This window comes from Solanum stenotomum, chromosome 7 (assembly GCF_019186545.1).
Source record: "Solanum stenotomum isolate F172 chromosome 7, ASM1918654v1, whole genome shotgun sequence".
Lineage (NCBI taxonomy): Eukaryota > Viridiplantae > Streptophyta > Magnoliopsida > Solanales > Solanaceae > Solanum > Solanum stenotomum.
In genome coordinates, this window is record NC_064288.1 from 59,207,837 (window position 1) to 59,232,052 (window position 24,216).

At 34.5% G+C, this 24,216-nt stretch overlaps 4 protein-coding genes across 5 annotated transcripts in view; 3 read left to right on the forward strand and 1 right to left on the reverse strand.

The window, feature by feature from the left end:
* The window catches only part of LOC125870655 (putative calcium-transporting ATPase 13, plasma membrane-type), a 65,912-nt gene extending 64,579 nt beyond the window's left edge, over positions 1-1,333 (forward strand). For both annotated transcript variants that reach the window (XM_049551141.1, XM_049551143.1), the window contains one exon: positions 354-1,333. In XM_049551141.1, the coding sequence (XP_049407098.1) occupies positions 354-1,183 (830 nt within the window). In that variant the 3' untranslated portion in view covers positions 1,184-1,333. The remainder of the gene's footprint in view (positions 1-353) is intronic.
* Positions 1,334-5,505: 4,172 nt separating this feature from the next.
* On the forward strand, positions 5,506-8,791 carry LOC125870656 (putative calcium-transporting ATPase 13, plasma membrane-type). The gene has a single exon (XM_049551144.1). The coding sequence runs from the start codon at positions 5,572-5,574 to the stop codon at positions 8,656-8,658; it is 3,087 nt and encodes a 1,028-aa protein (XP_049407101.1). The 5' UTR covers positions 5,506-5,571; the 3' UTR covers positions 8,659-8,791.
* Positions 8,792-15,607: 6,816 nt separating this feature from the next.
* Positions 15,608-19,364, forward strand: LOC125870102 (calcium-transporting ATPase 12, plasma membrane-type-like). The gene is made up of 2 exons (XM_049550460.1): positions 15,608-15,706; positions 16,305-19,364. The coding sequence occupies exons 1-2, from the start codon at positions 15,608-15,610 to the stop codon at positions 19,362-19,364; spliced, it is 3,159 nt and encodes a 1,052-aa protein (XP_049406417.1).
* A 333-nt stretch (positions 19,365-19,697) lies between these two features.
* On the reverse strand, positions 19,698-23,989 carry LOC125870671 (ATP sulfurylase 1, chloroplastic-like). The gene is made up of 5 exons (XM_049551165.1): positions 23,428-23,989; positions 21,032-21,437; positions 20,513-20,773; positions 20,339-20,425; positions 19,698-20,101 (listed from the first exon to the last, which is right to left on the reverse strand). Exons 1-5 carry the CDS (start codon positions 23,934-23,936, stop codon positions 19,964-19,966), a joined length of 1,401 nt encoding a protein of 466 aa, XP_049407122.1. The 5' UTR covers positions 23,937-23,989; the 3' UTR covers positions 19,698-19,963.
* Between the last annotated feature and the right edge of the window lie 227 nt (positions 23,990-24,216).

The window sequence follows — 24,216 nt, forward strand, 5'->3', positions numbered from 1 at the left end:
TGTTCCAGACAACTCTATAATTCTTTTGGGCTTTGTTGGCCTAAAAGATCCATGTCGACCAGGCGTGAAGAAAGCAGTGGAAGCTTGCCAAAATGCTGGTGTGAACATCAAGATGATCACTGGAGACAATGTGTTCACTGCAAAAGCCATAGCAACAGAATGTGGGATTCTTCATCCTAATCAGAAAGTAGATGAAGGAGCAGTCATAGAAGGTGAAGAATTTCGCAGCCTCACAGATGAAGAACGGATGGAGAGAGTGGAGAAGATATGTGTGATGGCAAGATCATCCCCTTTTGACAAACTTCTAATGGTGCAGTGCTTGAGAAAGAAAGGTCATGTGGTCGCTGTCACAGGTGATGGAACGAATGATGCCCCAGCTTTAAAGGAAGCAGATATAGGACTTTCTATGGGGATTCAAGGCACTGAAGTGGCTAAAGAGAGTTCTGATATTGTCATCTTGGATGATAACTTTGCTTCAGTTGCCACAGTTTTGAAATGGGGAAGGTGTGTATATAACAACATCCAGAAATTCATCCAATTTCAGCTCACAGTAAACGTGGCTGCGCTCGTGATCAATTTTGTAGCTGCTGTATCATCTGGTGAGGTACCACTCACAGCAGTACAGTTGCTATGGGTAAATTTGATCATGGACACATTAGGGGCATTAGCACTTGCAACAGAGAAGCCAACCGAGGAACTCATGAAGAAGAAACCAGTAGGTAGGACTGCACCGCTTATCACCAACATTATGTGGAGAAATCTAATGGCTCAGGCCTTATATCAGATTGCTGTTTTATTGACCTTACAATTCAGAGGAGAATCAATCTTTGGTGTCAGCAAGAGGGTAAACGATACATTGATCTTCAACACATTTGTTCTTTGCCAAGTGTTCAATGAATTCAACGCGCGAAACCAGGAGAAGAAGAATGTCTTTAAGGGAATACACAAGAACAAGTTGTTCATGGCAATCATTGGAATAACATTGGTTCTCCAAGTGGTGATGGTGGAGTTCCTAAAGAAGTTTGCAAATACAGAGAGGCTGAATTGGGGGCAATGGGGAATTTGCATTGGATTTGCAGCTGCATCTTGGCCAATTGGTTGGCTTGTCAGGTGCATAAATGTCCCAGAGAGACCATTCTTTAGTTATCTAAGGTTAAATTACTTGAAAGCCTTGTTTAAATGAGTAGATTTAGGTGTTATCTATGTTTTTTGCATAAGCCAGTTAGTATCTGTTTTGATTAATTGATTTATGTTACATTCCATTATTTATATTAAAAACCATAGTGTACTTCGTTTATGATTGTCAACATACTTGAGCTGATAATATGTTCAAAAATTTGAAGCTTTAGACTGGCATTTGCAATTTCTTTAAACACCTTCTACCTAATATCAATTCTCTCCTCTAGCACGAGTCCTAGTCATGGCGCGTTGGATGCTCTTTAACCTCCCCACAATGATAGCTCTGCTGTCTTGGGGAGCGTTGAAGCTTGCTTCTTCGGAAGACTTCGAGGGTCTACTTCCTAGCTTCGGTTGTGTGATTTGCACTTCTAATTGGTTCTATCTATCCATCAATGATCATAATAAAAAGGACTATGAATTAGGTTCCCGTTACCCTTCCTCCCTCATGGTTATTTTGATCTCCACTAAATAATAAATATGTGTTCATGTGAACCCAGAGGCGTATTCAGAATTTCAGAATGATGGGTGCACTATTATGAAAATGTGGATCTAATCGGTTTGAAATTTAGATTCTTATCATTGAAAATAGTCAAAATTTAAAATTATAAGTCCAAAATTGAAATGCTTAATTAATTAAACACCAAAGTGCTATCAATAACCACTTAAAGAGGAGTTATCCAATTTTAGAAGGAAAAATAAAACAAGATAGATATAAAAGTTAAATTTCTAACCTCACTAAGAGGTGCACCCAATCATCATCACATTATATGATACTTCGAGTGTGGGTTCACACATCTATATTTAATAAAAAATTAAAAATATAACACTACAATATATGATTTCAGGAGAGGAGCATGGGTTCACGTAAACCCGATGACCCCCTCCTGTATACGCCTCTGTGTGAACCCAATAACTTTTGCACAGACTATAGATATTATGAAATTCATTACATATCAAAAAAAAAAAGTTGACCAACTTAATTATTATCGTATATTAACTTGAGGTCACCTTAAAAAGCATTAAATTTCGATTTTTGAATCCGCATCACCCCTTTTCAGTATTCACATGACATTAGAAAATTCAAATTCAATAAAACTTAGGTTCAAAAGTAGAGAATTGAGTTTGCCACCTCCCCTCTTAAGATTAGACTTCTGAGTTTCGAGTGTTAAGGATTCAATTCTAGGTTTAAACATTTTTTTGGTTTTTATACTTTAGAAATTTGGAACTCTAATCATATCTTATAAGTAGATAAGAATATTGTCAATTATAGTGATTAAGACTTCATTTGTATAGACAATTGTATATGGTACAAAGTAAATGTCTTCTCTGAAAATATTTTCAAGGAAAATAAGTGATTTCTCACTTTAGGTAAAGTGTTATTTGAAATATTTATTAACATTAACAATTGATAATAAAATTAGTAAAATGTACCGTGGTTTTTTAAAAAAAAAAAAAAAAAAATTGGGGTGGAGAAAGGGGAATTGGAAGGGAATTAGGGGAATTGAATTCTCACTAGCAAGGTGTGAGTTCAGTCGTTCAAATAGTCAACTAACTTAGCTATTAAGATTTCCCCAATACCATGGCTGATATGCGTAGTAATGAGCAATTTATAAGTCAAAATTACTTGAGCCAAAAGTATACGGGGGACCCATATTCTTGGGCACAAAGGAAAAACATGTGGCATCATATTTTACAGAATCATATATTTATTTATGGGTCTTTTAAAATATATTATATTATCTTATTGAAATGATTGGTAATTTTTTCCCTTGTCCCAAGTAGGAATTGGAGAAAATTATTATTTTATAGAAATTATTAATTAACTGAATATTAATTTTATAAGATTTTACTGTATTTTAAAACTAGGTATAATTACGTGAGGTTCCATTCAATTTTTTATATTTGAATTTGTGATCCGTTTTCACTCTTTTACCTCCTACACACCACCCCACACAGACACAGTTCCCCTATCCGCTCATCCCTCTTCTTTTTTATTTTTTATTATTTCATTTTTCTATCTATTAATAAAATCAACTTCCAAATACAATTAAAAAATTGAATTTTTGATTATTTTTTTTATTTATGGTACAAATACTTCATTTTATTTTATAGATTTTCCATACAAAATAAAATCGATACAAAAAGGAAGAAAAAAGCTCTTCTTTTTCTTATTTTTATTTATGAGTTTGCTTGTTAATTTTGGATAAGTAGTCATGGGGAAATTGATTATTTTAGTCAGATTATTAATTATTGCATGCTAGTTAAATAAATAATTAATATTTATTAAAAATAATTTCATCTAATTAATTTATATTCTAAAGTGAATGAAACACCATTAATTTGAGTTTTGACTTAGTTTACTAATACTATTATTTGTGTTTTGAGTTTGTTCGATACTATTAAAAATGTTGGATAATAAGTTTATTTTTGAATATTAAAATTTTTAAAGACGTTTTAGTTATCTTAACAAATAAGTTATTTAACATTATTTTTTAAATAAAATACATTATTTCAGCTTCAACATTTTTGTCTTTTTATTTCTAAATTCAACTTTAGCACTTAAAAAGTGTTTTTAAGTATATATAAAAATTGTTTAAATTTAGCTTAATCAATCATCTCTAATTCTAGTATTTTCGTTAATATTCAGATAGTTTCCAATTTTTTGTGAAAAAAAAGTCAAATAAAATAAATTAACTTCTATTTTATCGTATCAGCCTCATTATTTTCTTTGTATGTAAGTGCATGCTTTACTTGTTGGGGAAAAAGGCGGGCTAACACAAAATTATATATGGTCAAATGATAGAAATAAAATGGAAAAATAATGACACCAAGAATTTTACGTGGAAACCCTTTTTAATAAGGGAAAAATCACGGGCCAAGAGGAGCAATTGATCACTATAGTAAGGAATTATACACCGTGTAGTCACGAATACAATACTCAAAGTGACTACTACACACTCAAAAGGAATAACACTCTTTTAATTCTACCTTACTAAAATATTGCTTACACTCTATTTTTCTTCACAAACTATTTTCTTGTATAGTCTATGAAAACCTCACAACTATTTATATTTTTCTTTCTCTGTGAATTGATGTGTTTGAAATAAGTAAGGACTCTCTATTTATAGGATTCTACTCCTAATGATGCCACTAGTGACAACATAAAAACACCAAAAATTCAACCTTCGCAAATATGCAGATTTTTTGATAAAATTTTAGTTGAAAAATAAATGGTGAACTTTGATTTGTTGCAGCATTTGTTGATTTTAACAATAAGCAACAAATCTTTAAACATTTCCTGCATTTACCTTTCCTTATATTTATGAATAATGGGTATGGACCCTACATTACTATGTGATTTGTTGTCTTTTAGTTTTAACCTTTTCTCAATTACCAAAAGAAAAAATGGATTTTGTTTTTATCTTCCACATTTCAATTTTTAAAGAACTACATTAGGTGAAAAAAAAAAAATGAAAAAGACAAAAGTAAAAAAAAAAAAAAAGACAAAAAGAAGAGGGGTGCAGATGAGGGGAACTGGTGGGGGTGGTGAGTGCGAGATAAAAATGTGAAAATGGAGATAAAAGAGTACAAATGTACCTGTCAATCTCAAGCAATTTTTATTGGTTACGTCTCTACCATCTTAAGTTTTTTCACATTTTGAAATGAACAAATGGTGCTTTCCCTGCATTTCATAATTAATACTACCCCACACGGATCATATTGTTATCTGTCGGTGTGACCAATTTGTAACAAAAAGAAACTCATGTGGTATGGTCCTTTCCTAAATTCTATACACAATAAAAGCTTAATACATCAAATTGTTTATTTTGTTAAATAATGTGAGATGGATAGTTTTTCTAACTACAGAATAATGAAATATCGCAGTAATTAAGAAATCATTACATGCTAATCTGCTGTAATATCTGATAAAAAAAAATTGACTGTATAAAAGCCAAGATCTTTTACACTGCTAAGTGCTAACGTATATATATATTAAGTTAAGACTCTAATTATATTGTTGTGTAAAGTTCCCCCATTAAACTCAAATTTCATATCTTGGATGATGTACATTTTGTAGTTGACCGAAGTGTTTAGGGTTGTAATTATCCAAAAATTAAATTGTAGAACTTAATTACATGTAAAGTTCTGACTAAACTCAAAATTAGATACATTCCAAATGTATCATTTTCAAAGGCAGGAAGTAGAAATTTCTGTGAAGTACAGTCAACAGAACTTCATTGATTTGATTACGCGTAGAGATGACAATGGGGTGGTGTGGGACGGGTTGAGCTTTAGGGGATTATTACTACTTCACTCCAAAACACATTCAATCAATTGTTTGATATTTTTATCCTTTTAATTTATTGTTATTGTACACATTTTCCATCCAACATGTTTCAAGAAAACTTGCGTTACCTCTGCATGAACAATATTACAACTGATTTTCCAGCAGAAATTGAATACTCCAACAAAAAAAGATGGCACTTAGCTTTTGCTACCATCTATTGTTCCAGAGCTTTTAAAAATAAGGTATCACCTGCCATTGTGCCATCTTATAGTCATGGATCACCTGCCTACAATCTAACAAAAGTACTTGGTGATACAATCGCGATTGATGTAGTTCAAGACCACCCTTTGTTCTCAGGTATTGATCACTCAAGTCTAGCTAAGCTTGTCAAAGATAAAAACGTTGACGAACTTGCTAACCTTGGAGGTGTACAAGGTGTTGCTGCTTCTCTCAAAAGTGATACAACTAATGGTGTAAGCGGAGATCCACAAGACGTTGCACGTAGACATGAGGCTTTTGGAAGCAACACGTATCGTAAGCCACCTGCTATGAGTTTCTTCATCTTTCTTTGGGAATCATTAAAAGATCCCACCAACATTAAACTTTTGCTCTGGGGTGCTCTGTCTCTTGGATTTGGAATTAAGGAGCATGGACCGAAAGAAGGATGGTATGATGGAGGGAGTATTTATGTCGCAGGGTTTCTTGTCATCGCTGTTTCGTCTATTAGTAAGTTTAGACAAAACAGACATTTTGATAAGCTTTCTAAAGCGAGCAAAAATATTCCAGTAGAAGTTGTTAGAAAGGGAAGGCGCCAACAGTTATCAATATTTGAAATTGTTGTTGGAGATGTCATTTGCTTGAAGATTGGAGATCAAGTCCCTGCTGATGGGATTTTTGTAGAAGGTCATTCTTTACAAGTGGATCAATCTAGCATGACAGGTGAAAGTGATCATGTAGAGATTAATATCAGCCAAAATCCATTCTTGATTTCTGGCACGAAGGTTGCCGATGGTTATGGAATGATGCTTGTGACATCGGTTGGAATGAACACGACCTGGGGTGAAATGATGAGCCAAATCAGCAGTGATTCCAATGAGCAAACCCCTCTCCAAGAACGACTCGACAAGCTCACTTCATCTATTGATAAAGTTGGTTTGTTAGTTGCCTTCTTGGTTCTCATTGTCCAATTGGTACTATACTTTACTGGGACCACAGTAGATGAGAATGGGTTCAGAGAATTCAACGGGAGCAAGACATCATCCGATGATGTGATCAATGCTGTGGTGGGAATTTTTGCTTCTGCTGTTACCATTGTTGTTGCCGCGATTCCTGAAGGCTTCCCTTTAGCTGTTACACTTACTCTGGCTTATTCCATGAAGAGAATGATGGCTGATCAGGCAATGGTGAGGAAGCTCTCCGCATGTGAGACTATGGGCTCTGTCACCACCATCTGTACTGATAAAACAGGTACTCTAACGTTAAATAAGATGACCGTGACAAAGTTTTTCTTAGGCAAAGACCACATGAAGGCGGAAAGTCATACATCAATTTCAGCAAAAGTTCTTGAATTATTACATCAAGGTGTTGGATTAAACACTACAGGCAGTGTTTTCAAGTCCTCCGATCCATGTTCCAGCTTCAAGTTCTCAGGCAGCCCTACTGAAAAAGCTATTCTTTCATGGGCTGTTATGGAACTGAACATGGATATGGATCAAATCAAAAGAAATTTCAACATTCTACATGTGGAAGCTTTCAATTCGGAGAAAAAGAAGAGCGGTGTCCTGATCAAGAACATTACTGATGGCACAATTCATGCACATTGGAAAGGTGCTGCTGAAATGATTTCAAGAATGTGTTCCCATTACTATGATCTAGAAGGGAACGTAAAACCTCTAGAGGAATCAGATAAGGAAGAATGTGATAGGATAATTGAAGGAATGGCTGCCAGCAGCCTCCGATGTATTGCATTCGCACACAAGCAACTGCCAAAAGCTGAGCAGGAGGATCATGAACATATGCATGGAAATGTTCCAGACAACTCTATAATTCTTTTGGGCTTTGTTGGCCTAAAAGATCCATGTCGACCAGGCATGAAGAAAGCTGTGGAAGATTGCCAAAATGCTGGTGTGAACATCAAGATGATCACTGGAGACAATGTTTTCACTGCAAAAGCCATAGCAACAGAATATGGGATTCTTCATCCTAGTCAGGAAGTAGATGAAGGAGCAGTCATAGAAGGTGAAGAATTTCGCAGCCTCACAGATGAAGAAAGGATGGAGAGAGTGGAGAAGATACGCGTTATGGCAAGATCTTCCCCTTTTGACAAACTTCTAATGGTGCAGTGCTTGAGAAAGAAAGGTCATGTAGTCGCGGTCACAGGAGATGGAACGAACGATGCACCAGCTTTAAAGGAAGCAGATCTAGGACTTTCTATGGGGATTCAGGGCACTGAAGTAGCTAAAGAGAGTTCTGATATTGTCATCTTGGATGATAACTTTGCTTCAGTTGCCACAGTTCTGATATGGGGAAGATGTGTCTATAACAACGTCCAGAAATTCATCCAATTTCAGCTCACAGCTAATGTGGCTGCGCTCGTGATCAATTTTGTAGCTTCTGTTTCGTATGGTGAGGAACCACTAACATCAGTACAGTTGCTATGGGTAAATTTGATCATGGACACATTAGGGGCATTAGCACTCGCGACAGAGAAGCCAACCGAGGAACTCATGAAGAAGAAACCAGTCGGTAGGACTGCACCACTTATCACGAATATTATGTGGAGGAATCTAATGGCTCAGGCTTCATACCAGATTGCTGTTTTATTGACCTTACTATACAAAGGAGAATCAATCTTTGGTGTCAACATGATGGTAAATGATACGTTGTTTTTCAACACGTTTGTTCTTTGCCAAGTGTTCAATGAATTCAACGCGCGAAACCTGGAGGAGAAGAATGTCTTTAAGGGAATACACAAGAACAAGTTGTTCATGGCGATCATTGGAATAACATTGGTTCTCCAAGTGGTGATGGTTGAGTTTCTGAAGAAGTTTGCAAATACAGAGAGGCTGAATTGGGGGCAATGGGGAATCTGCATTGGATTTGCAGCTGCATCTTGGCCAATTGGTTGGCTTGTCAAGTGCATAAATGTCCCAGAGAGACCAATCTTCAGTTATCTGGTTAAAATAGAGTAAATTTAGATGTTCATTTTTAATTTCTTGGTCCATAAGCTAGTTTGTTGCTAGAGTATTAGTTTGTTGTTAAATCGTTGATTGATGTTGCATTCATTTATTACTCACTACTTGTACAAAAATTGTGTTTCAAAAAAACAAAATTAAAATGAGCCTCTTAAATCAGGTTCATTTATTAAATATTTAACTTCAAGATAACACTAAATAAAAATACAATGATAAACTAACGTAATTTTTTAAGGGGCATAAAACCTAAAATGATCACAACTAAATAGAAATGGAGAGAGTATTAGTTGACTGACCATTTGAGATATTAACCCAAAAATTACAAACCAACTCAACAATCATTGCACTCATATTTTACCCTTTAGCTTCTTCTTTTTCTGTGTGGTCTCAAATACTTCCTTCATTTGATGATAGCTCAATTGTTTTTCATACACTCATACTCGTCGTACGTAATAAGCCAAGCTGGAATCCAATATCTACTCTTATAAATATCTTAAAGAATGACCAGTCTCAAGTCAACAACAAAAACACCAACATCTTTTATGTAATATATATATATAGCTATTGTCGTCAATTAGTTCATATATCCTTTTCGTAGAAATTTTTTGTTTTGTAACTTGTGCACTGATGGAGACTTCGTTGACGACATTCTACACGTATTAATATATCAAAATTGCAGGGAAATTACCTTTTGCTTTTTGGATAAGTGTTTTCACGTAGCCTCTTCATTTTTTTTTCTAAACTAGTTTTCGAACACGTGCATTGCACGTGTATACCATGTTAATTAGTATAAATATTTCCAAAATATAAGTGTACGAAGTATAAAATACAAGCTCGAATCAATGAACGGTTCAACATATTCAACTGACATTATGATCATTGCAAGACAAATCATACAAAAAATTGTTATCAACTGAATTGTTTTGAAAACTAATACTATAACAGCTTCAATTATACAATTCTTACAATATATCAAGTATTCAACTTGTTAAAACTTCTTTTTTTAATATGTTACAACACATAATTTACATATCGATGAACATTAATCTCAGTGGTCAATGTTTTCTAATATCTCATTGTCCATGCATATATAATTTTTGACCAACTCTATCTGATCTTTGTTTCTATAAGGGCAAATTAATTATATGAACAAAAAGATTAACTTAAGAAGTTGGTATAAATAGTTTTGAATTAAAGATAATCATTTTTTTTTTCATATCAAGCAACATACCACTAATTAAACATACTAAGATGAGACTTAAACCACAAATACATATATAAAAACAATGGATATACCTGGAAAAAAAATATGGCAGAATGAAGAGATGGAAAGATGGGAAAAAGAAGACTTATTGTGTATTTTTATAGAGTTTTGTAATGTAAAGAATAGGAAAAGGTTGTGGCAGAAAATTATATAAACATTGATCAACAATAACTATGAAAATTATGATTAAAAACGTTTTTGGATTGTATTTAAGGAGATTGTGATTGTTCATCTTCAATCTTAATTATATTGAATTTTGTGTAAAACATTAAGTGTTGTTGGAATGAGTTTAACGGCAAAAACTAAAAGGATAAATAATTAAAGCTCAATAAAAGATAGAAATATGTTGAGCTATCATTATTTTATTTAATTTAAGAAGTTTGTAAAGGACATTTTTATTTTTAAAAATTAGTGAAGGGCATTTTCGTAATTCAACTTTGAACTAAAAACCTTCCCACTTTTAATATAATATGATAATGGAAGGATTTTATTTAGTTAATAAATATGTTCAACCATACAAAAGGATTTTTTTTTCTAAAGGACTGAATTCGCGTCATGCCGAGCTCCATTCAAAGCAAAACGCTTCTTACCAAGAACTTTTTTAAGGTCTCGAACAATCTCATCCCGTGCATCCGCAACGGTTGGTTGTTCCTTTTGCTTCTTTGTTTTTGTGTGTGGTGTGTGTCCAATACTTCATTACATGATTACGTCAATCGTTTTTCATTCTCTGATAAGTCATACATATAAGCCAAGTTGGAATCGAATACAATATATATATATATATATATGCCAACCATAATATCATCTCCTCAGGTATGTATGGTACCACACGGTTTACTTTTAGGAAAAACTTCAGAATATGGCAAATATCCATATATATTCAAGAAAAGTAGCTACGTTTTATTTTTTTCATGTTATATGGATAAAATTAGACTATAAATAGCAAAGTTAATTATATACAAATAAATAAATTTTTTATATATATTTAATATAATAAATAAATATTAAATAGGAAAGTAATTATTGAATGCCTAATTAATTATGGCAGGCACATTTGTGATCTTTTTCCATGTTTACCATCATCAAATTTTTCTCTTTCATCAATATTGATACATAACATATTTTCTGATTTTCCCCCCAAATTCATTCAAATTCAAGATCCTTTACAACACTGCAGGAGCGATTTTTGTGATTTTGTATCCATCAAGTACCTTCTAATTGCATATTTATATACCTTCTAATTGCATATTTATCTCCTTTTTATGAGCATTATATATCTACACATCTACACTTTCTTCTATTTTCATAGGGTTTTGTTTCAAGAATTTGTTTATCCATTTCAATGGCTGATACTGATACTCCGATGAGGGTTACGAGAGGTATACATTTATTTGACTGATTGTTGAATGAACTACCTTCTTTTGATTTGTGTATTACTCAACAACAAGCCAAAATTTTAGACTCTATTGCTGCAATGGAGAACGAAAGAAGAACAAAAAAGGTTAATGACCATATACCTTTAAATCTACTTGAAGAAATCGAACATGCAAAATTAGTAAAGAGGAAAAAAGGTTCAGAAGTGAAAACTAATTTCGAAAAAAGGAGAAAAGTCAATAATATTGATTCAAGTGGGTGTGAAAAAAGAGTAGTCCAGCAGGAACAAGAGGAAAATGAAATTAAGATTTGTATGCTTTATTTTTTTTAGTTTAATGTCATTTACTTATATATCTCAACACATGTATTGTGTGCCATTTTCATTCTTCGTATGTATATAGTTGTTAGAAAATGAGTACAAGAAGAACATGAACAAAAAGGAGATTGAGGGTTCTTTGATTGTCAATTTTGTATATAGTAGAATACTTATATACATAGACATTTGTATTATTATATAACCACAAGTTAAACTGTTGATATGTGAATACAATTATATTTGAATGCATAAGTAATCTGTCAAATTTAAAAAGTTGATTAGGGAATTCAAGTATAGTTGGATACATCAATACTATATTGTTGGCCTTTTCAAAATTTTATTTAGAAGAATACTTATACAGTTTGATACCCACAAATTGTATATTTTTTGCTCGTTTGTCTAATGTATCCATACTTATACAGTTTGATACTCACAAATTGTATCTATTTTGCTCGTTTGTCTAATGTATCCATATTTTTGCTTAACAACAGTGTTGAAATGTATCCATATTTATATACATAGATACTTGTATTGTTATATAAGCACAAGTTGAAATGTTGATTTGCGAATATAGTATATCTAGATAGATAAGTACTATATCCAAGATAAAAAGTTGATTAGGGAATACAAGTATAGTTATATCCAACATATTCATTTTTGTGTTTAACAACAATGTATTCATTGTATTCTATATTGGTGTATTCATTTTTTGTTTAACAACTAGTGTATCTATTGCCATGTAGTTCACCTATTCAAAATCGAAATACTTAACCTTCATTCACAAATTCAACAATTTGCTTACATACAATAACTTGAATTAACAAAAAAAAAATATTAATACCTTTACGACGCCAGAATAAGAAATATGGAGACAACAAGAAAATTGAGTATGATGTATCACAATTTTTGTTAAACTGATAAAGAATATGATTTGATATGTCTTTAAATAAGTAATTTTTAGTTATAAAGTTAATTATGGGAAGTTGCTCATTGTATGGACGTAATGTAAGGATAGTGGGTTATATTTAGAGTCAATTCCTTATTTAGTTTGTTGTACTTAAAGATTTATTAATGTATAAATAAATATTAAAAAAACTATACAAAAATACAGCAAAAAAGTGATATAAATTATAGTCATTTATTGTAAATAACATACATATAGCTATTGATATTCATTAACCCTATAAGTATAGTTATTTTTGTAAGTTGCTCTTACTTTTATCTACAAACTTGTAGCCATCACCTCTTTTATGCACCAATAGAATCCAATAGTCGCAATATACATTCCAAATATATCAAACTAGAAATTAAACACCATCTTCACTTAGCTATTTGGATATTATTATGCCATAAATCATGCGTGACAATGAAATAAACTCGAGTTCTCAACACAAATACTTAAACATCATATAATAAGATAGCCAAATTATAATAGCAACACTTTAACTCTTAAATTACAATGAAAATAACAAGTAATTAAGGATACAGATAAGAATGGAATGGAGGTTTAGACTCTGAAAAGCAGATGAGAGAAACAAACGTTTTCTTCACAATACGCATAATTCTCCAAAACGATTACAATCGTTTAAATTCTACTTAATCTGATTCCAAGCAAAACTAGTATTGGATTGTCTAATACTTGGGCCTCTTTGTGGTTTATCCTCAGGCCTAGTAGTTTGGACAGCCGTGTTCACAACAGACAACATCTTGCAAGTGCAGTTAACACCTATATATGGTAACTAACTACGAGTATGTTTGAATTGACTTAAAAGATGATTAAAATTACTTTTTAAATTATTTTTAGCTTTGATCCTTCTACTTTTTATTTTTTGAGTTAAAAATTATTTAAGTGCTTTTTATTTTTGAACTTAAAAGCTACTTCCTCTGTCCCAATTTATGTGACACTTTTCTTTTTTCAAGAGTCAAACAATTTAAGTTTGACCGAAAATTTGCGCATGAAATCTTTATTTTTTTTTAAATGAAATTTATATATTAGTATACTAAGTAAAAAGTATTATAAGTCACAATAATTGATAATTAATGTTTAAAAGATCTATAAAAAATTTACGGTAAAAAATAGACATGTTTTAATCTCAAAATTCAAAAAATGCCACATAAAATAAAATGAAGAAAATACCTTTTTAAAGCTAATCCAAACGGGCTCTAATTCTTCAAAACTTCTTGCACAAGTATAACAGTCAACTAATTATGTAGAGTTACGGCATTCAACACGTATTATATCAAATTACTGGAAATTTCGTTATGGAAATTTGCACACTTTTAATCCTTTCACCTTTTGCTTTTTGGATGTGTTATCAAGTAGTCTCTTCATTTCATGTATGATAATTCAATCATTTTTTCACTTTTTAATAAGCGCTATTACGACTATATATTAGCCAAGCTGGAATCCACTACTCTAAAGGGCCGTTTGGTTGGAGAAATTAAGTGAGTTATTTCAATATTAAATTTGGAATTAATTCCATATTCCTAAAAGAAGGTTTTGAAATGATTCAAACATATGAAGAAGAAAAGTACAAATGCTTTAGTGAGGAGGCGTGAGCAGTTAACAATGTTAGGTTTAAGGAGATGTAGAGGTAGACTGAAGAAAAATTGAAGAGGGGTAATCATTAGACAGAAAATGATACATCTTCAGCTCATTGAATTACATGATTCTAGATAGAGGAGCATGGACTAGAGTAAAATGTTACTCCCTTCGTTTCACAAAGAATGACTTACTTTGACTTGACACGGAATTTAAGAAAATAAATAAGACTTTTAAATCTTATGGTCTTAATTTAAAGTTGTGTCAAATGTACAAAATTATCCTTTAATCTTGTGGCCTTAAACATGTCACGTGAAAAACTGAAATTAAAATGTTTCTAAAAAGGGAAAGAGGTCATTGTACTAGATAGACTAGAGATTTCTCTTCTCGGTAAGAGCATGTTTTTAACTTAGAGCACCTTATTTATTTCCTCTTTTCTTTATCAATATCTTTATTATTTTATTCTTCAATTTTATTACTTTTGTTATTTTCAACTGTACCCTTACTATTACTTCCTAATAGTATTCCATTCTCAAGAAAAATCTAATAAATATGAGTAACTTAGTAAATTATATCTTATATTTATTATTTTTTAATGGTCATGCAATAAATTAAAGCGACGCGTATAAGTGATACTCCCTCTGTTCGTAAATATTTGTCATTCTTATTAAAAATTGATAATTCACCCTACTTATCATTTTTAGTAATAATAGATGATACACAATACTTATATTTAAAATACCAAGATATAATTGAACATATTCTCCCTATTTTAATCATAAGAATATAATTATTCTTGAAAGTAAATATTGACTAGTTTACTTAGTATAAGAAATGTTGATTTAGTTTTCTAATCTCTTTATTTATGGTTGTTTAGATACTTTCATTAGCACATGTTTCATTTTTTTAGTTAAAGAAATCAAATAAGGGTATGATAGTAAAAATACTTAATTTTTTAAATAGGGAGTGCAAATAAAAAAGAAAAAATTATATGGTTAAGCAAATATATACTAGTTAATTAGTCATCATAGCTATAGTTTTAGTTAATTACGACTTGCGATCAACATTCTGTGATAATTATGTGAGCTAGGGTTTCGAGTTTGTATAATTCACAGCTTCGTTTTTCTTCTTCATAATTTGTATGATATAATTTGTATAACTTTTATATAGTGTAATTTTGTAAAATAATTTGTATAACTGTTAAAGTTCAGATGTTTGTATTTGTATAAATTCGTTATTTTGAATTTCTACAAAAAATAGTTCAATTATACAAACATACCCACGAATTATACAAACTCACCTGCGAATTATAGGCAGTTTAAACTATAGCTAAAACCCGCAAATATGCATACTATAACTATGAAGCATAATTAAGTTTATTACAATGGCTATTTACAAAAATTGTGACAAATATTTAAAAACAAATGGAGAACTAATACAATAGCCAGAGATGGCAATGAGGCAGGGCAAGAGTTTAACGGGACAGGGTAGGGGACTGCTTAAAAAGGCAGGACAAGGTAGGGCAACACTCTCAGCTGATTTGACCAATGTGAATAGACACGCTTACAATCACGTTCTTTCCTCTTCAAGACTTTGAGGGGACTTTCCGGGGACGTTCGGTAGGGAGTATTAAGAGAAATAGTTTATATATTATGTATGATATTATTTAGTACTACTATGTTCGGTAGGAATTTTGAGCCTATATATTACTAATCGATAAATTAGTTATACATCCTACATGATATTATAGGATGTATAAATACCTCCCAGTTCCCACCTCGTCCTGCCCTATTGCCATCCCTATCAATAGCCAAGCTGGAATCCAATACTCTTATCAAGCCAAGAACAAAAAGACAAACATACAAAACAAAGATCTTATATAACATTCAGTGATAAAGACTAGTCTGTTACTGCAACTTCCAAGAATATTAGCATATTCTTACTCGTACCGTTACCAGTCTCTGTGGGTACGGTACACACGGTGTTCCCACGGTTTACTTTTGTCTATAAACTAAACTTGTAACCATCAGGTTGAATCCAGATTTTTCCTCTTTCCAAAAATAAACATTTCAATCTCAAACTAAAAACATCATCTTCAGTTACATATTGATACCAAAATCATGTGTGACAACATCTTGCTAGTGCAGTTACCACCTATTTTAACGTCCCCCGCCAGGAAGAGATGGCGTTGGGCGTATAAAATTCTCTATACTGCCAGGGCATTACTGTCTACAGCCAGGAAGATTGTTGCTGAAAACAAGACTGACATCTTAAGCAACTTTTCACGATCTCGGTCCTATACAGCTGTTGATATCGAACCTGAATGTTTTTCGAACATCAGCAAGCAAATGTTAGCAAAACTCGTTCGAGTGAGAGATGTTAAACTGTTTGATGGTGTAGAAAGCGTGTTGATTTTCCTGAAAGCTGATGCTGACAAGGGTATCCTAGGTGATGTTAAGGATATTGCTTCGCGGCGTAAACATTTTGGGACTAACACATTTAAGAAGCCATCAGTAAATCTATTGCACATCCTGTTGAAGAGCCTCAAAGATCCTAACATCATCATTGTGCTATTGTATGCTGTTTTATCACTCGGTTTTGGCGTAAAAAAACATGGGGTGAAAGGATGTTTGGATGGGGGAATTATAGTAATTGCCCTGTTTCTTGCCATTAGTCTCTCTGCTTTTTGTAACTATTGGCATAAACAGCAACTTTATCAACTTTGTAGGCCAATTGAAACTGTCCCAATTCTTGTGATTAGGGATGGGAAGGATAAGCGTATCGCGTTATCTGAAGCAGTTGTTGGAGATGTCATTCGCTTGAAAGCTGGAGATCAAGTCCCTGCTGATGGGATATGCATAGGTGATCAAACCTTACGTATTGATGAATCAACTATAACAAGGAAAAATGAACTTGTGGAAGTTAACAGTAGCACCAATATGTTCTTGTTATCAGGTAGCAAGGTCTTGAGGGGTAACGGACGAATGCTTGTTACAGCAGTTGGCATGGATACAGCATTGGCAGAAATCATTAGTCCAGCTTGTGTCAATCATGATCATAAATCACTTTTACAGAAGAAACTGCATAAACTGACCTCGTGTATAGCGAAGGTTGGCTTGGCTGTTAGTTTCTTGGTTTTCTTAGTGTTGTTGGTCCGTTACTTCACAGGGAATATGCGAAACAATGGGAGGAAGTTGTTCATTGGAGGTAAGACAAGTATACAAGATGTATGGAAAGCCTTTCTTGGGATTCTAGCTACTCCAGTTGCAATTGCATCGGGTGCTATTCCAGAAGGCTTAACGTTAGCTTGTGCACTAACCATAGCTTACTCAACCAAGAAGATGATCGCTGATCAAGCACTTGTTAGAAGTCTTTCAGCTTGTGAAGCAATGGCCTCTGCTACTGTGATTTGTACGAATAAGGAAGGCGTACTGACTGAAAACTCTCTGCAGGTCAAACAGTTTTGGCTACGCGAAGAGTATTTTGGAAGTAGTGCTTTCTCCTCATTTGTACCAGAAATTCTTGATCTGCTTCGTGAAGCAATGGCTCTGAACACAACCAAGATACCTCCGGGATCTTCATTTCAACACATTGAGGATCAAATTCAAAATGCAATTTTTGGCTGGGGCATCAAAAGCATGAAAATTGATGTACAACAACTGAAAGAAAGATGTACACTTGTCCATGCTGAAAGCTTCAACTCGGAATACCAAGGGCGTGTTTTGATAAGGAGGAATGCTGACGGCAGAGTGCATATACACCACAAAGGAACTCCAGAGGCAATACTGGCCATGTGTTCACGTTACTACGAGGAGACGGGGGATGTCAAAGATATAAACAATGATACTAGAGCAGTGTTGCAGGAAAGAATTACAAAGATGAAAATGGATGGTTTGCACTGTGTTGGTTTTGCATATAGAAGTGTAACAGCAGAACATCAGATTGACCATGAAGGGCATTTCCATCCCAAGCTCAAAGAAGATGATTCGATCTTATTAGCATTTGTCGGTCTGAAAGCTCCATGTAGAGAACAAGCAAGGAAAGCTGTGATGGACTGCCAAGATGCCGGAGTGAACATCAAAATCATTACAAAAGATGATATCCACACGGCTCGTGCGTCAGCTATTGATTGTGGTATAATTGATCCTCACAACCCATCCACTGGAGAAGTCATTGAAGGGACAACATTCCAAGAATATACTGAAGATGAAAGATTGGAGAAAGTTGATAACATTCGTGTGATCGCAAGAGCCTCAACACTGGACAAGCTTCTAATGGTACGATGCTTGCAAAAGAAAGGTCACGTTGTTGCAGTTACCGGAGACAGAGTGGAAGATGCAGAAGCTCTTAGAGAAGCCAATGTGGGGCTTTCATTGGGTAATCATGGAACCGATGCAGCAAGGAACAGCTCGGATATTGTCATCATGGATGATAACTTTGCTTCCATAGCTAGAGTTCTAAGTTGGGGAAGAACCACATACAACAATGTTCAGATATTCACCCAATACCAACTAACAGCAACTATCGCTTCTTTGGTAATAGACTTTGTGACAGCAATTTCAGCTAGCGAGCCCGTGACCATCAACATTGTCACAGTAATTTCAGCAGGCAATGTTCCCTATGCAATGCTTCAGGTACTTTGGGTAAAGCTGATGGTGGGGACATTAGCAGCTGTAGCTCTCACTATTGACGGGCCTGGAACAAAGCTCATGCAGCAGCCACCAACCAACCAAAACGAACCATTCATAACCAATATCATGTGGAAAAATATATTGGGACAAGCATTGTACCTGATCTCAGTGTTGCTTACCATCCAATTCACAGGTGAATCAAGATATCAATTAAGCGACAAGGAAAAGGACACGATGATCTTCAACATCTTTGTTCTCTGCCAACTATCCAACATATTCCACCTGAGAAAGTACGAAGGGAATCTCCTCAGAGAGCTAAAAACAAAGAGGTTATTTTGGGGGATTGTGGGAATGATAGTCGTTATCCAGTTTGCAATGATCGAATTGCTGAAAAAGTTTGCATGTACTGAGAGATTGAATTGGCAGCAGTGGAAAGTGTGTATTGGGATAGCTGCTTTATCATGGCCAGTTAGTTTGCTCATAAAATGCATACCTGTTCCAAAGACGCCTTTGTTTAGTCGTTGGAACGGCCAGAACTTTAGTTACTCAAGATTTAGATCAAGTGTTAGGTTATAGCAAGTTTCTTTACCAATTTCTACCACATTTGCTTGTACATACAATAACACTTGCATCTGTTTGTACTTTCTTTTTGGCTCATAAAACTGTCTTCCATTAGTGTTATATTTTAAGTGAAAATGTGTTAGGCAAGGCTGCAAGGGTTAAGCTGAATTGCATTTTCTTCTTAGTGATCATATATCCTCGTGACAAACGATTTGATGTGTTGAAAACTAGAATCGGAAACCTTTGATTTGACAGGTAATGCGACCCCTGACTCTTCATATCCTAGTAGATATGCACGAGAATTGAAACCTGGTACATAGTTCATTTTCTTGAACCAATGCAAAGATATAACACCAGAAAACCTGAAATTCATATTCATGACAGCAAACCTATGATACAACTCCACACAGATGTGTCGACAAAGTTAAGGTGCCATGTTTGGCACTTAATAATTTACAAGATGGAGACACTTTTTCTCACACCAACAATACCAGTGTCTCACTATTATTATTTTGTCCTTTGAGAGGAATGTAGTAACAAACCTGGAGCTACATAAATCTTTTTTAAGGTTTCTCCCTAACACATTGTCATAAACCTTGATAATGATGATAACTTCAAACTGGGACAGGTTCAGGAACTCTGCCATTCTCAGATGGGGTCAAACTATCATAGTAGTCCACCAAGACCTTCCAACCACCAGGGCACATAAAACCATCTGGAGGGCTCTCTTTGTTCTTTGCAAGTGCTCGCATCTGGAAAAAATGACAAAACACAGTTGAGGCTTAAAGTAAATACAGGTGATAGCTTAGTGACCTTTCTACAACATACATACTGTATCCAACTCAAACTTTAACTACTTGGGAGTCGATGTCAAATATTGTCTTCTATACTTCTATCTATAGCGTGGAACTGGAGGACTTTTCTTTTCGTCAGGAGTATGGTGGGGGAGGGGGGAGGAAGAACAGAGAAAGACAATGACAAGAAGATACCTTGGTGCCTGATATGAAAAGAAAATCTTGAGGCCTAGAGGGATCAAAGAATGCCATTCCATTCTGAGTCTTATCATATGCAGCCACCTGCCAGAAAATTCAATTTTCACATTGTAGTCGAAAAAAGTAAATGATATATAATGCACTTTACACCACAAGTCATTGTTGTCGTACCTTGAAAGGCAAGATATTCAGACGCTCCAGCCCAGGAGCCATACTGAGTACCTTCTTTCCATGATCTGCATCATACAGATCCCTCTTCTCCAGTGGATGGCCCATGCCAGCTGGATCACGGCCCACAATGTAGAAGTTAGCACCTGCATTGATGCGAGCCTTTGCATGCCATTGGACTTCTGTTGGACCAGCATAGTGCATAGGAGATGGGAATATAGAGACTACGGTGGTCTCTGGATCAAGCACCCTATCCTCAAGTACCTAAGAAGAGTTCATTGTACAAAACTTTTAAGAAGCAGCACTATACAACAAGAATCAGAATGATGATACAACAACTACTACTCCAATTCAATCCCAAATTAGATGGGGTAAGCTTGAATTGACAAGTACTTAAAAAAGAACTCATATTTGTTCAGCTAGGACTATGAACAAAATGGGTACGGGTGGTTGTTAAGTGCTTTCTTTTATAGCAAGTTTAAAGAAAAAAATTAAAACATCTTAATGTCCAAGAGCACAAACCATCTCATGTTGCTTCATTCGCCACTCAAGTGGAACATCATCTGCCTTTGTGTAACCTCCAAGAGGATGAAGCAAAAGGACAGGATTCTTGTATCCCATCTCAAGAAGTCGACGACGTGTGTCAGTCATCAATAATGCGTGGCCGTTATGCACTGGATTTCTGAGTTGAAAAGCAAACACTGCATCTGCATTGCGCCTTGTAAATTCATCTCGAAGTTCAGCAGGGGAAAGCCGGAACCTGTCAAGACCATCATGATACTTGATTGGTTCTATAACTTCCAAATCACCACCAATTAGCCAGTTTCCAGCATGAGTTATTGCTTGCTCTGCATAAGGTAAACCTGGGACAGTGGTTCCCCAAGTTCTGGCAGTCCGTTCTTCTTTATTATGCTTGTAGATCTCAACACTGAAATTATGAAATGAAGAAAGAGGACATTACAAGTGCTCATCTTGAATTTGCAAGCAGATAACAAGCACAATAACAGTTAGTCCAGGGAAGGTAAAGTAAATCAATTTGCTAAACAATGAAGGATATCCATGGCATCAATGACTAAGATACAATTCAAAAATGTAAGAAATATTCACAAAGAAAGCCACAGAGCAGGGACAGCTCTGGAAAAATTACATATTGAAGACTGTACATCAATAGAGAAGAACCTTCATCCACAACTCAGGTAAATTCTTGCGCATAGAGAAATTTAAAGAAGATGAAGAGTAAAAAATGTGCCTCCTAGCTTTACTGCAAAGGAATGATCGACATGCTAATTTTTAGAATAACAGTTGGAGACCAACCAAAACTTAATGGGTGCACAAAAATCCAAAATAGGTATCATTACACCAAAACTATCACAAACCAATCACCTTCAGTTTTCGTTCAAGCCATTTCCCAACTTTACTTGAATAAGTAGAAAGGTAATTGTTCGTTTTAATATCTTGACGCTTAAATTGAGATAATCCAGGGAACTACATAATGGATGTTATTTTCCAGGAGGTTATCTGACAGAGAACCTGGTTGCCTTTTTAATGCCTACAAAAAGTTCCTTTACAACAATGGTTGACCTTAACCCGAAACAGTACAAGCTTACTTTTTATCCTAGTAAAGTAGTTCTGCATGGGACAAGCATATTTTTTTCTTCTATGCAAGTAGTGTTTGGGGTTTTTGATGTATACGAGAGTGTGTCATTGACGTGTAGTGGTGTTTGTCTTTGTTCAAACAAGGATCACTTTATCAAATGAATAGGGGGAACCATAAGGATGCCTAATATCCTATCCAAGAACCATATATGGTAACACCAGTCCTTATCATTTTAACATTGAAAAAGACTGGAAAATGAAATGAACCAAGCATGGTAAGAGGTTAGGTGTTATATATCACTAGTAAAGCATGGGCACACACAAACATTGAGCAAACATGAAACAATTCCGTCCAGATAACACAAGACAGAGATCTGGGAGCAATACATATTACACAATGCCTGTACTACCCATTAGGACCCAAAATCAAGGACCTATAGAATCATCAGATATCGTCTTACATCTATTATATGTATGCACTTTATGTATGTCTAAAGCAAAATATTCTAACAATGGCAGCAATCGCAAATGCATCTACAACACCAACAACTCAACAAGATCCTCACATAACACAAGTGACCCCAAAAGTAATAGCCTATTCACATAGCAAGGAGATCCAAGTTATCCTAAGGTGCCTTTGTTTCAACTACTGAAATGATAATAATAATCTACATATGTTACCTACTTGTCTTAACTGCCACCTACAAACATTAAAATACTCATGCAACAAGATTCCACCTTATGAATTACGATAATCGTTAAGAGCCAAGTTTGATTTTTAAAAATTCACTTATCAAATCACATAATAAAAAAGACTCCACATTTTGTTACTACATATTAAGTTCCAAGGTTATTTAAGGTATACAATTTACTCCCAGTGCTTGAGAACAAACTTTTCATTTGGGTTGCATCACATTAGAAACAAAGTTTTTGCTTTTGACTCGAATTATGTACTCCCCTCGGCCAATTTTATATGGTACCCTTTCATTTTTTATCTGTCCCCAAAAAATGTCACTTTATTATGATTATAAACAATTTAACTTCAAAATTCTCTTTTTACCTGAAATGATTTACAACACACAAATATCTAACCATTGTTTTACCTCACAAGTTTCCTTTTTTTCTTAAACAACGTGTCAAATCAAACGGTGTCACATAGAATGTTGCGATGCATGCTATATATTAACATATCAATTAGTCGATTATCTAGTACATTAAACTAGAAACCATTGATTTGAAGGTAGAAAAATTGTCTTAAACACGAAAATATCAATCCAAAATCTATACGAAGAGTAAACAAAAATTGTCAAAAATGTCCTTACTCGTTAAGAATGGCAATAAGATTGTCCTTATCATCAACAAGGGCAACACTGCTCGAATCACCGATGTTATTCTTATTCGAATCATCAATGGCGAGCACAATCGGCACCGACATGTTGACGACTGATCCGTCACCTAATCGGAGCGAATTGAAATGAAGAGTTTGGAGGAACTCGGATTCTCTCATGAATCCTTTCAATGGGCTAGCCCAGCCTTCACTGAGCACATGTACCCATTGGATATCAATCTTCGATAACTTGATCTGTGGAAGAGACAAAGCTTGTCTCCTCTTCAAATCTCTTTGTGGCTCCTCAACTATGAGCTCCACAAGTTTTCCACCATCCGGCTCAATCAGCCCGCATCGGATTCGGGCCGCCGCCGGCCCGGCCCGATACTTGGAACGCCATGAAAGTGGGAGATTTTGAGGTAAAACGAAATGGGTTTTGTGGGTTTTGGGTAAAGATTGAGATGGACCTGGCGTTTTGAGAAAAAGAGAAGCCATTGTCGCCATTAGAGAGATGCAGAGTGGCTTTCTCGTCTCTCTTGGGGGGTATGAAAAAAAAGTTGGGTTTTAATGGAGTTGAAAACTTGAAATGGAGAAAAAGAAAGTTGGTGGGGTCTAAGGGAATTAAATACTACATTTTTGGACTGATTTGTGTTTATTAATTTGGGGGTGAAAGTGAAAGAAAGATGGAGAAGAAAATGGAAGATTAAGTGCTAAATGACTAGGAACTTTTTGGAAGGATTTGTTGTTAATTTTGGGGGGATGAACTTGGACACATTTGTTTTGG

Coding starts and splice junctions, on each gene's coding strand:
- LOC125870656 (XM_049551144.1), top strand. CDS start 5,572: ATGTTTCAAGAAAACTTGCGTTACCTCTGCATGAACAATATTACAACT.
- LOC125870102 (XM_049550460.1), top strand. CDS start 15,608: ATGGCAATGAGGCAGGGCAAGAGTTTAACGGGACAGGGTAGGGGACTG. Junction 15,707..16,304: donor TCTCAGCTGATTTGACCAAT/GTGAATAGACAC, acceptor TTGCTAGTGCAG/TTACCACCTATTTTAACGTC.
- LOC125870671 (XM_049551165.1), bottom strand. CDS start 23,936: ATGGCGACAATGGCTTCTCTTTTTCTCAAAACGCCAGGTCCATCTCAA. Junction 21,438..23,427: donor CTTATTGCCATTCTTAACGA/GTAAGGACATTT, acceptor TCATAATTTCAG/TGTTGAGATCTACAAGCATA. Junction 20,774..21,031: donor GAATGAAGCAACATGAGATG/GTTTGTGCTCTT, acceptor AACTCTTCTTAG/GTACTTGAGGATAGGGTGCT.